General features: G+C 33.7%; 1 protein-coding gene across 6 annotated transcripts in view; it reads right to left on the reverse strand.

Annotated features, from left to right (window-relative positions):
* LOC142337400 (uncharacterized) overlaps positions 1–13413 on the reverse strand; it is a 113352-nt gene that overhangs the window by 14150 nt on the left and 85789 nt on the right. For all 6 annotated transcript variants that reach the window (XM_075386570.1, XM_075386571.1, XM_075386569.1 and 3 more), the window contains 2 exons: positions 11611–11776; positions 7718–7825 (listed from right to left, as the gene is read on the reverse strand). In XM_075386570.1, coding sequence (XP_075242685.1) covers positions 7718–7825; positions 11611–11776 — 274 coding nt within the window. The remainder of the gene's footprint in view (positions 1–7717; positions 7826–11610; positions 11777–13413) is intronic.

The following is a 13413-nucleotide window of genomic DNA, read 5'->3' on the forward strand; positions in this document are numbered from 1 at the left end:
CAATGTTTTTATCGAATCAGAAAATGAATTAGAGGAAAACCGGCTCTCGTTTTACCGAGAAATCCTGGATTCAAAACATGGCACTGAGAGCAAATTCAAATCTGCGGCAACAACCAAGCATGTCACAATTGATTTGAGGCTTTGGCCAAGAGCCAGTAATAAAAACCAGCGAAAACTGGGACATCACTGCCAATAGACTAATCTGAGGCTAGTCTTTTTCATAGAAAAATCCAGGATTCATAGCAATCAGTCTAGTGCGTTTTTGTTCCGACCCCACTTGTGTAGGAACACAAAATTGATTCTGTTTGTAGCTTGAAATGTTATTTTGAATTAATATTTTTATGGAAAAACTACATCCTCAAATTGTTTTTTTTGTCGAGTCAATTTTGGCCGATCGATATGTTCATCGAAGAAGAATGTGAGTGGTATTATTAAAAAGCTCGTCCAGCGTAAGATTCGAAATCAAAAAGATTTTTTTTTTTGAATTTCAATTTTTTTCCAGGAGCTATCCAGGATTAAAGTTTTGTGTAAACACGTGATATTTGGTATGTTTTGTTCACTTTTAGCGTAATTTTTGTTTATATCAAGAATTTATATATTTTTGTTTTTCAATAAAGATATTAATTCAAAATAACATTTCAAGCTACAAACAGAATCAATTTTGTGTTCCTAATAGATGAAAGGCGACAGAAAGGCGAGTTCTGGTCTCATAGGGAAGTTTACAATAAAAAATTTACTCTAATTGAGAGCTATTTTTTTGTTTTTTCAGGTCACTTAGAGACCAATCGGTTTTCATATCAAGGTTTCGTTAATGACCAACTTCATTTACAGTCAAATAATGCCCAATGAACAAAAAACTCATTTTCAAAGAATCGCTCAATTTTTTTGGCTTCGACTTTGAGTTTTTGTAATTACAATGAAATTTTGATTCTTTTTGAGACTTTACTAATTTTGTAGTTTTATGGCAAAGAATTGTTGACTAAAAGTGCAATAGGCTTCCTTTTGAGCATTAAGTGAACCTATTTTGTTCTTTGAGAGGACAGCTAATGACTGTTAAGACTTTAAAAATGATTTTTCGAATATAATTTTCGATTTCTAACCAATCTTAAACACTTTTTTTATGAACTGTAAGTCAGTCTCAGTAATGAAAGGACCCTCTTTTTTCTAATGCGAGAAAAGTAATCTGGTTAGCGATTTTATATTATAACTGTTGGTTTTAAGACTTCGAGGCCACAGATTTCAATATATTTTTCAAATTTTGGGATATTTTTTCATAATTTTGGTTTCTTTTGAATTCGTATCACTTTATTCTAAAAGTGATAGTTCTCATTAGCTCAAAGAAGACGTTCAAGGGATTTTAGATAAAGATTTTTCCGAAAAACTTATGGTTTAAATGGCATCGACACTTTCTTCTCGCACGTTTCTACTAAAATTTTGTTTTTTTACTGCATTTGATGTGTTTTCATAGTCATAAGTCTTATTGATATTTCGTATTCATGAATTATTAATAAAAACCATCATTGTTTTCCCGTCGAGGCACAAGTTAGCGTAAATATTGACTTCCGTTTAAAGCTATGGAATTTTATGGCGTTGATACCACGGGTTTTCTCAAAAACTTAGCGGTTTTAATATCTTTGCTCATTTTTGTTAATTTTTGAAGTCATATTGTTAAAGAAAAAAGAATGCCCATTGCTGCTAAAACTTAATTAAATAAATAATTGAAAATAGAGCAGTTTTTACTGAGGGTTCTTTTTTTAATTGTTTCCATACGTTTCTCTAATTTTTTTTGTACTTGCTGTTTTTGCCAGTTTTTTTGTTCTTTATCTGGTCGTAAAATCCTGAGAGGTCCTATAAATTTCTAATTGAGGATTGATTGAATGATTGAACTCAATGCATTTGGTTTATGGCGTGTAGTCTTAGAGTTTATGATATTATTTCTTTTTAGAAATGTTTGAAAACTTTTCATTTTTTTGTGGTTCATTCCAAAAACTTGTCTCGTTAGTTTCATAATGACTCAAGTTTTTTTAAAAAAATTTATCAAGAATTATTTCGTTAAAAGCTTTTGATTTTTAAGAGGTTTTCTCTTCTTTAAGCACATTCTTGTAATAACAGATCCCAATGATATTCAAATGAGGCCCAAGTGAACCCAATTAATCTTTCGATTTAATTTTAGCTCAATTATTAGAATTAAAAGGTGAATCAAAAAGAACCATTTTCAGATAATAGCTAATGATTTTAATGGCTTCAATAATTTGTATTTTCGCAAGTCGTTTGTTATATTTTGAGTTTTTCTGCATCTTTACTCATTTTCTATGGCTTAGTCTAACCAATGAAATGTCTTATCAGCTTCGTAATGACTTTTTACTAAATTTATCGAGTTTTGTTTCTTTAAAAATTAATGGTTTGGAGACTCTTGAAATTACTGGTTTTGAAAAGCGTTGATTGCTTTTTGAATTTCGCCTTATTATTTCGTCAACTTCGTCAACTTGTTAGCTAGTCTTATTTGGGAAAACTCCCATCTGTTGTGTAGTTAAGAAAAAATAATTTTGTGTTCTTAAGGGTTATCTAATTGCATTTTGACGTTGTTACTAGATGCCTTTGAAATTAGATATTGATTTTTTGCCGTGGAATTTTTGGTTTTGCTTATTTTGTTATTTGTTCTTTTCTCGTAGTCTTTTAAATGGCAGATATCGGAGCGCTGTAATGAGGCATGGCATTTCAGAACTCAATTAGTAGTTGGGCGCGCAACAATTTTTTAAATCTCTTTTTGATTATCTCTTCAATTGGTTGACAATTGATATAAAAATGTGGATGAGCTCGGTTAGGTGAATGTTAGGTGAAAGTTCTCGCATAAAGGAGAGTACATTATTTCAAATGATAACATTGTCACAAATTTTAAAACACTGAATTTTCTGAGAAAAATTTTGATAACATAATAGCAATTATATTTGTTTGTTGCAAGTTTGAAATTTTAGAATGCAAAATAGATTTTCCCACAAATTTTTGAGAAGGTTGAACCGAATTGCAAGAAATGTCCACCAATTTTTTTGACGCCGTCAAAACTTAAGCTACCTGAGATAGATTTCACTAAATGAGAATAATTTTTGTTGAACTGTTCGAAAAGAAATGAACCAAAAATTTTAATAAGTTGTGAGGTACTTCACTATAATTAGCACATTTATATGCGAAATTCAAAAATTGTGGCAAAAATGATCAAAAGGGCAGACCATAGATTACAGCCGAGGGAATGATGGTAGAATGAGATGAAAAGGTTGTTACTTGAACCTTCAGACCTATTTTGAGAGCTATCTGACAAAAATTGAAAGCAAAATACCAAAAGTTTTCAAAGTATGCTGGAGTTTTAGTTTCGTTTTAATCTTCGAAAAGAAAATTTTTCAAAGTTTGCAGGAGTTTTAGTTTTGTTTTATTCTTCAAAAAGAAAAACTGAACGTTAGAATCCAAAATCTAATGAAACGGTAGAGTGAAAAACATTTTCAATGTCCAAAAGTAGAGAAAACAATGGCAAGACAAAAGATCCTGTAACACTTCTATTTAAAGAACTTTTCAAAATTTTCGTTGGAACATCAATACCCGCCAGATCATAATGTAAATAAACTAGCAGTTCTATTAGAATTGTGCAACTTCAGAAAATACGTGCAGTCTGTTAACATTCCTGAAAAGCAGCATTTTTAAAAAAAACGAGAAAAGCCAATAATTGGAGGCTCAACAAAGCATTGTTCTTTAATCTCTACGTTTTTGACTTTAAAAAACATAAACCAACTGCAATCGGACAGCGATAAGTGGGACAATGCTTTTCAGAGAGGAGTGAGAATAGCTTTATTAAAAGGAGAGATTTCTAAAAAAAAAATGCAAGGGTACAAAATTTCTGACTTTGTTTTGAGGTTTAAACCACAATCTCCGAACCCCAAGCTTCGACTTTACCCATTCAGGCTACGTAGATAAAACAAAAACAGTTTGGGATCTATCTGTGCGCACGCAAAATTATTATCCTCGTTGGCAATCGACTGCAGATCATGCGTTAAAAGTCACATCAGAAGTAAAAGAATATTCAAGAAGAGAACTGTCTAGCAAAAACATTGCACAAAAACTCGCGCAGACTTCTACAATGTTTTTTTGAATTCAAAGAATTTGAATTCTATTGGGGCGCTGCCTTTTTTGAAGATCTGTTCTCACATATTCATGAATTTTGAAGTCAAATTAGAGTGTTGGTTTTGGTCACGCCAAAACAGGAAGTGGGGCGAAAAAGCGAGTGGTTTTGAGGCGTGAAATTTTTTAACTCTAGTTTTAATGTAGAGTGAGAAAACGGTGTTTGAACAAAAATTCGCTTTCTCGCTAGTGGTTTGTTGTTCACATGTGGCAATTTCACTTTGATTTTTTGACTGTTTTTTCGATGTTTTGGATCGGACTTTTTTCTTAATGGTTTTACCAATCCGTTCATAGTCCGTTCTAGGTCTAGTTTTCTGTTTAGTCAATGAAAATTCTTTGAATTGTACGTCAGTACTTGTCCTGCTATGTTTTAAATTTTTTTATCTAATTTTTTTTAGAAATGGTTTTCTCAGTTCACTCACAATCCCTACTAGGTCTAGTCTTTTGTTTAGTCAATGAAAATTCGTGGAATTATACGTCAGGATTTTACAAAACTCGCAATTATTTTACTCAGCTGCAGCAGAGAATTCTAATTCTCGTCTCCCATCAAACTTAGTGAGCATACAAATGTGAACTCCGATTCTCAAAAAAATATAATTGATAGGTTGAAATCAAAATGGAATAAGTGTGATCATTAATTCTTCTTTATATTCAAATAAAAAAGCTATGAGTTGGGCTATTAAAAAGACGTAGACGATGGAGATAAAAAAAATAGAGAAGATCTTACTTGGATTTTTGCTTTTGGATAAACTGCTCATTTCTTATCAAAATGCAAAATGGCTGTGTGTAAATAAAATTGAAGGAACTCAAAAACTTACAGTTTATCCTCCAAAACAAATGCTAATGAAGAAAGCGAACCTGATTGAGCAGCTGCTGTTAATGGTTTAGTTGGAATTAAAACGCCTTGTTCAACACACAGCAGAAAAAGAAGGTTAAACGCACTTTGTTGCATTGGAACAAATTTTATATATTGACAAAAAAATTTTACAGCCATTATAACACTCCACTCCTTTCCGATGCAAAAATGAGATGAAGCACGATGAAATAATTTCATAAGAACCTAAAATCTAAAAAAGGACATTTGAGCCACGAGATAATTACAGCCACGAGATAATCCACAAACCAAACAGGCTCAGTAAGGTATGTTCACACATACTATGTTCATTCACAAACTCAGCGCATTTTCTTAACACAGAAAAGAGAATGTAAGTTTTCAAGGCGAAAAATAATGAACACTTCCCATTAAATCTTAAATTATTCTTTAATATAACCACGTGGTTGATTAGCAGTAAAATTTAGGGAAATCAAATTGAAATCTCCTTTCTCATGGTAGGAAAAAATTTTATTCGCCTAATTTGTTTTGCCTTAGGTTTCTTATGACATAGGTTTCTTCCCTAAAAGAACAGGAAGGATCGAAGACGCGAAAAAATTTCTATTGTTTACAACTTTTTTGGATTTTTATAAAAAAACTAAACAAAAGTCGCCTCCTCCTTCCATCGAGCCAAATGGTGTTGAAGTACGTTGATTAGCTGACTATTTTCATAAGTGATCTTCGTTTTTCAAGATACTAACAAAAATGCAAAGAGTTGATCAAAGTATTCATGAAACTCTGCATAAATTTTGCAATAGTTAATGGCTTTGTCCTTGATTTAGTGATCTTATAGGAAAATTGCATTCACAGTAAGCAAAACGAAGCAGTGCCTCACTAAATTCTCTGGTTGAATGTTTTTGTTATCGGCCACCCTTTAAGAAGCCTTGGAAGATTTGGAGTTTCCTAGGACTGTTTCAACATAAAATTAATTATTGTACCATTAAACGAGTTATAAAAAAAATAAAATAATTTATTTATAATGAAAACATAACCCTTAATGTTGGGCGAATTGTTCTCAATCGAACGACGAGCGGTTGGCTTCGGTAGTAGCCAGCTGGGGCTTAGGAATGCTAGCATTAGGGGGGGGGACGTTGAGGGGTAGGGTTGAGAAGGCTAGCTGAGAGGGGAGTTCAAATCGTTCAAATGGAGGAGAGTGGAAATTGGATGCGTTGGGTGGGGGGCTGATGGGGGGGACTGGCGGCGTGGGGAGGGTTTGGTCACTGAGGGGGCCAATCTTTTATGTTTAAGAACCGCTTTTCACACCATGAAATTGTCTCCTCAAAACAGTTTTAGTGAAGCGCATTCTTAGAGTATAGTGAGGCTTAGAGCTATAATAGAACTTAATGCCCTCTGGGCTCTACCTGTTTATCTTGTTTTTGAGGACGAAAAGTCAAATGGGTCAGACAAAAAATCGGTCGAGCAAAAGATTGCATAAAAAAGACCACGTGTCTAATAAAGTTGCAACAAACTTCGTTTGCGAGCGATTAAATATCTTTACATCTTTTTGATTGATTTTTTGCTCAGAATTTGACAATTTTTGCCATCCCATGACCTTAACAAACCTTTCCTGTTAAACTAATTTGAAATCTGTTAAATGAATTCCAATTTTTCTTTAATTGCTGTAACTTATTGGCTCTTTGGCTATTACAATGAGTTAATGTTTAGAGTGATTTTGGTACGAGTTTAACAGAGCCCCCCCCCCCCAAAAAAATAAACTGCAACGGCTTAAAATAAATAATTACATTGAATTTTTGTTCAATTATTTCTCCAATCTCATTCATCGCTTCCAATGTTTCCTTGATAAAATGTATAATCTAAAATAAACATTTTCTGTACACTTTAGCCAGAAATATTTTCGGAAACACTTTAGCCGGAAACACCATGCTCTCCAAAAATGAGGAAAAATTATTATTTATCTCGACACTAAATGTGGATTAAGAAGACATTTAGCAGCTTTTCAATTACCCATATTACTGTTCACAAGAACAATTAAATTTTTGAATTGGGTCTCAAGTAATTACTAAAAAAATTGGGGCAATGAAATTTTATACTAATTACATGCTGAAAATGTGGATATGGGCTACGTTTTTCCGTCAGTATTAATTGCAAAATGTAAGCCTTTTTTTTAAAGATATCAGTAATTTGTTTTGGGTAAGCAAATTCCATCGTAGAAAATGGCTTCGAAAATTTAAAAATGCTGACAAAATCTGGCTTTATACTTCATTTTGGAAAAAAAAACAATTAATTAACGGTAATCAATTAAACATTAACTGTCAAAAATTGCTTATTTCGAAAATAAAAAGGTATGAGATGGGTCATAACGTGCATAATAGTTGTCAAGTATTTGAGAAAAAGAATTGAGCATTGATGATTTAGTTTCAATATTTGGCCATTCCAGAGACATGATTTAACTAATACTGACCAGAAACATTCAAAAATTGAGTATAAATTTTACAAAATGGCTGTATTATAGTTATCAGTCTTCGCCCATCACTTATAGTGAGCTTATCACACCTTCAGTCATTTTACAAAGTCTCCTTAGACTCCTATTGGACTGATGACACCAGCTCGGAAACGATGAAAATGATGCATATGTTTAATCGACCACACATGCATGTTTGAGATCATGTATAGCCATTTGGTTAAGGCTGCTTTTTAAAAAGAGTGGCTAAAACTCACCGCTGGCCTCTTTGTGTGTGGGCAGAGGAAGATGGTCAAGAGAAGGACTCTTGATTCTGTTCAGGGATAGAGAAGTGTTTGGGTTCCTCTGAGGTGGCTGGGGTGCTCCTGAAAGGGAGAGGTTAGATATCAAAAAAGCAGACAGATTTATCATATTAGGTTTCAATATTTTCTTTCAGATCATACCTATTTCCCCAGTGATCCAGTCAAGACGCGCGGGACGCTAAGGCATGCCCATGGCCCACGAGGCATGATCAAACTCGCTAAACTCTAGTGATTGGCGGATTCAAACCTTGCATGATGATTCAAAATTTGCAAGATTCATGCAAGAATCTTGTAAGATTTCAATCCAGACAAAAGATAAATCAGGGTAATACTATTTTAGAAAACACCTATGAAGCAACTTATTGTTTATTAAACAAGTTAGAAAACTGAAATCCATGGAAAAAAATTTAGTCCTGATTCAAAAATCTTAGAAAACTGAAATCCATGGAAAAAATTTTAGTCCTGATTCAAAAATCTTGCAAGAATCTTGCAAGTTTTTAAATTCTGGAAGATTTTTTTTATAGTATTTGTGGTAACTAACACTATCTGAAAACCAAATTAATTGAAATTTACGCAAATTGACTTTTTGAAAGGCATTTCGAATGTGAAATTTTGCAAGAATCTTGCAAGTTTTTTTCATTCTGGAAAATTTGTCTGAGTTTTTTTCGGTAGCTATTACTAACTGAAAACCAAATTAGCTGTCATTTAGAAGAAATTCGATCAACAAAACTGATCGCAATTGACTTTTTTCAAAATACCTTTTGAATGTGAAATTTTGCAAGAATCTTTGAGTTTCTTGCAAGATGTCGAATTCAAATACAAATTTCCGACAAACAACGAGAAACATCCCGAGCCATCGAAATTATTCTTGTTCAACTGGAATTTACACAATAAACGACAAAAACAATAGTGGAAAATCTCAAAGTCGGTTTTTTTAACTGGACATAAGAAAATTTTTCGACAGCAGCTAATTTCCAATATCAGCTAATTGATCACTACAATTGTCCTTTTCAGCGTCTTCATTCCTGCAGGTGAGAAAAAAACGGATTCAAAACCTTAAAACAATCCTGCAATTGGGATAAAAATTCTTGGATGACTAGGTGCGCAGCTCTTAAACAGTCGAGCAGGGGTTTATTTTGGCGAGGAATTGTTTCCACGGGAGTATTTTTTTGATGATGATAATGATGATGATGGAGGTTTAGCCACTCTTTCCAGACCCAAAAGTGGTTGTCGATAATCAAAAGGCTTGACAGAAAAAATGTGTTTTCAGCAGCTTCTTGAACTCTTCAAAAGTTTTTGCGTTTCGTATATAATCAGGTAGCTCATTCCATCTTTTAGCACCTTGAAAACTGAAGCTTTTCCTCATGGCATGTGACAAGCGTCTTGGGATTCGAAACCGTTTCTGACGTAAGGGTCGGGCAGAAGCTGTATTCCGTTGAAAGAAATTCTCTATATAGATAGGAGCCATCGATCGATTAACTTTAAACATGCGTGCTAACAATTTGAAAAGGATCCGTTGCTCAATAGGTAACCAGTGTAACTTTTTGAGTAAATGTTTTGCTGAGACGTTCCGTGAATAACCCACTACAATCCATACTTTGCAGCCAAATTTTTAATTTTTTGAAGTTTTCTGATAAGTTTCTTAATTAACCTAAAGTATACAACGTTACAATAATCCAGGCTAGAAAGAACAAAACAGGATACAAGTTCTTTCCTTTGCTTTTCGCCCAAAAACTTTTGAATTGAATAGAATTTCCTTAGTTGTATATAACACTGCCTACAGACGCGGTTCACCTGATTCATAAAAGTCAGCTTGGCTTGCAGTCTAAAAGAAAAACCTAACAAGTTTATTGAGCTTCACAATGGTAACTCAATCCCCAGTAAAGTAGAGGAGTCAGCAGACGGAATACTCGAATTGCAATTAAAAAAAACACGCAGATCCGTTTTGCTACTGTTATTCACTATTTTTAACTTGCACATAACATCAATTATTTGTTTCAAAATGAAACTTATGGACGTAAAGTTATAATCTAATTCAAAGATAATTGACTATCGTCTGCATAAAAATGATAAATTACGCCAGTTGCATTTAAAAATTCATAAAGTGGGCTCAAATAAAATGAGAACAACAATGGTCCGAAAATCGAGCCATGTGGAACTCCAGCTTCGTTGTAAAAGTAATCTGAGAGCTCATTCTCAACAGTGAACCGCGAATTGCGGATTTTCAGGTAAAAATCGTAATACAGATCCACCAAAGCCAATTTTACTTTGTAATACTTTTTGAGTAACACATTAAAATTGACTGTATCAAATGCAGATGTCCAATCAAGAGATATCAGAAGTGATAGCTTCCTTCTTGCCAAAATTTCCGTCACTATCTCAAGGCATTAAACTATTGCTGTTTCAGTTGAATGATGCTGACGATAAGCAGACTATAGCGGCGGCCACAATCCATTCCAGTCGAAGTAATCAACCATTTGCTGAAAAACACATTTTTTGACTATTTTAGACATTGTTCTAATATTTCTAACAGGTCTATAATTTTCAATTTCATTCTCGTCGTTTTTTTATGGAGAGGAATTATTATTCGTTGCTTCAGCGAAGATGGAAACACACCCGTTAACAGAATAGAAATTATGAGGTCAGTAGAAGACTCGACATAGCAATTGATGACAGCTTTAAGGACGTGCGTGGGAATGATATCATGAGGTGCAGTGGAATTCGATATTTTGTTCAACGTTAGGCGTAAATCCGAACTACTAATCAACATAAGGGAAGAAAAACTGGATTTGCAAGTTGCCTCTATCTCGAGCGTTGTGTTATCAAAGTTCTGCAACAGAGTACTAAATTTTTCTCTGAAGAAATTACAAAATCTGTGCGCTAAGGAAGTTGGAATTTCGTTCTTAGGTAACTTATAAATTTTTCTTCTGAACAATTCGTCAGAAGTAAGAAATCTCAGCTTGCTGGACTTTTCCGACAACTGTTGAGATAAATAATGGTCTCGCTTCAATTTCAGAAGTTCCCTATAATCGCATAAATGTGATTGTAATCTGACCTCACTCTCAGTTGATCGGATTTTTCTGCAGGCTCTCTCAAGTTTACGCTTCAAGTGTTTTGCTTTAATGCATTCATCACCGATATATCGAAGCCGATTTGACAGCACAAGAAACCTTTTGAAGGGCACTAGCTTATTTCTGACAGAAATGGCACTTAAGTAGAAACAATCATAAAGTTTATTTACAAAATTAAATACTTCTTCCGAACCCATTTCCAGCGAAATGAATTTAATAGAGTTTTTCTGAATCATTTCCAGCGAAATTATTTCGTCAAAAAATAGCATAAAGCTTTCAGCGAACTCAAAGTGATTTACCGATTTCCATTCATACTCTTCGCAAGGAATCTTCTCGCGTGTAACTTTTGAATTACCATGTTAAAAGTAATAGCGTCTTGGTCAGAGGGCAATGTTTTATCTATATTCAGGTCAAAAGAGACATCTTTGTTCATCAAAACCAAATCAAGTAAATTGCCCTTACTCGTCGTTGCTTCGCTGTGAACAGATACTAAACCATGCTCCTCCATAAGGTACGTAAACTTCAACTGATGGGGTCCAATTTTATTCAAAGCAATTTTTGGGGGGTGCAATTCCAATCTGAATTCCAAAATGAAGTGAGATTTTTTCCGTGGGTTTTTTTTCCCGAAACCGAACTAATAAAGAGATGTGAGGACTCAATTTTTTCCCAATCAAACCATTTATCGCTGTTGTCATCAAAGACCTTAATGTTTACCGTTTGCGGGGTAATGTTGTTAATAGTTATTGTAAATAAATGAAAAACTTCAAAAGTACATACCAGTGGGAGAAGTAGGATTATTGGTGCGTTTGGGCAGAGAGGCGTTGATGATAGCACTTGAGTTCCTGTAGGGGGTCATGACCTTCATTGTGAATCCATCAACACTCTCTTTTATCCTCTCCACCAGGTGACTGTGGGTTATACTCCTCACGTCATCTCCGTTGAACTGGAAAAGAGACAAAATACAATTAAATTGGAAAAATTAACAGTGGAACTCAATTTGATACATCTTTCCAAGACATGAACGATATTATTTTTCTTGACAAAAAAAGGATGCCTTAGAAAGATCTTGTTAAGCTGAATTTTATGATGAAAAATGGCACATCTGCGCGTGATTTTGGTAAATTACTAAACGTTCAAAACTCGTGCAAAGATCTTATAAAATTATTCATATTTCTCACGTCGAGAGTATCGTCAAAATCATATCAAAGAATTCATTACGTGGCAAAAGTCCAAAGTTGCTTTTCACGATAAAAAATGGTTACGATAATTGTTGACATAAGTGACGGAAGACACATGATATTCTTTATTCATTTTCACTGATAAACGTAGTCTATGTCCACGATTTTGTTAGCATTCAGTTAGCCCAAAACCTTATTCGAATTTTTTATTTATTTACTCAAGACCGAAATCAAAGACTTAATTGTTCTTGTGAACAGTGATTGTAACACTGCTAATTGTTCCGACCTCACGTGTGGGGGGAGGAACTGTATACTCAAATGGTTTTTTTTGTTCGATTTTTTTTGGCCGATCGATATATTCATCGTAGAGAAATATGAGTGGTATCATTAAAAAGCTCGTCCAGCGTAGAGTTCGAAATACAGAAGACTTTATTTCGAAATACAGAAGACTTTAAAGAAATTAATTCAAAATTACCTTTCACGCTACAAAATGCATCAATTTGGTGTTTCTATTAGACGAAAGGCGATTAAAAAGACTAGTTCTGGTCTCACAGGAAAATTTATTATGAAAAAAATTCGAATTATATTTGAGCTGTTTTTTTTAGAAAAATTGTTATAAGAAAAAAGTTTTTTAAGTTTTTTTAAGTCACTAAGAGAAAAGTCACCTTTTATGCCGAGGTTAAATTAATGAAAAAGCTCAATTATATTTAAATGGTGCCAAAAAACAGAAAAATAGCTCGCAAGGAATCGCTCATATTTTTGGCTTCGATACAGTGTTCATAATTTTTAATAAAATTTTGATTTTGTTTTTGAGACTTTACTGATTTTTTGAAGTCCTACGCCTCGGACACGTTGACTGATTGTCCAATAGTCTTCCTATTGAGCATTAAGTGAACCTATCTAGTGCTTTGAGTGAACCTATCTAGTGCTTCGAATACTTTTTGAACGTTAGCCGATCTTAAACATATTTTTGCGAAATCTAAGTCAATATCAGCAATCACAGGACCCCCGTACTTTATACTGCAACCAAAATTAATCTGGCTAGATGTTTTATCTTCAATTTGTGGCTTTATGACTTCAATGCGACGAGTTTCCATATTTTTTTTGAATATTTTGATAATTTTTTTCTTTTTTAGTTTTTATTGGAATGTCATCGCATTATCCTAAAATTAATAGTTCCCATTTTGTTCAGAGAAGACGTTAAAAAAGCATGAATAAAAATTTTGGATTAAATGGCTTCGACACTTTCTTCTCGCACTTTTCTAATGAATGTTTGGTTTTTGTCTGTAATTGTTATTGTTTTCATAGATAAAAGATTTTTTCTGACGTCTTATTGCTGACTGTTCAAGGACAAACAAATTTTGCTCCCATCGATGCGTAAGGTAGCGTATTTATTGACTTC

This window comes from Convolutriloba macropyga, chromosome 4 (assembly GCF_964194025.1).
Source record: "Convolutriloba macropyga chromosome 4, txConMacr16.3, whole genome shotgun sequence".
Taxonomy (NCBI): Eukaryota; Metazoa; Xenacoelomorpha; order Acoela; family Convolutidae; genus Convolutriloba; species Convolutriloba macropyga.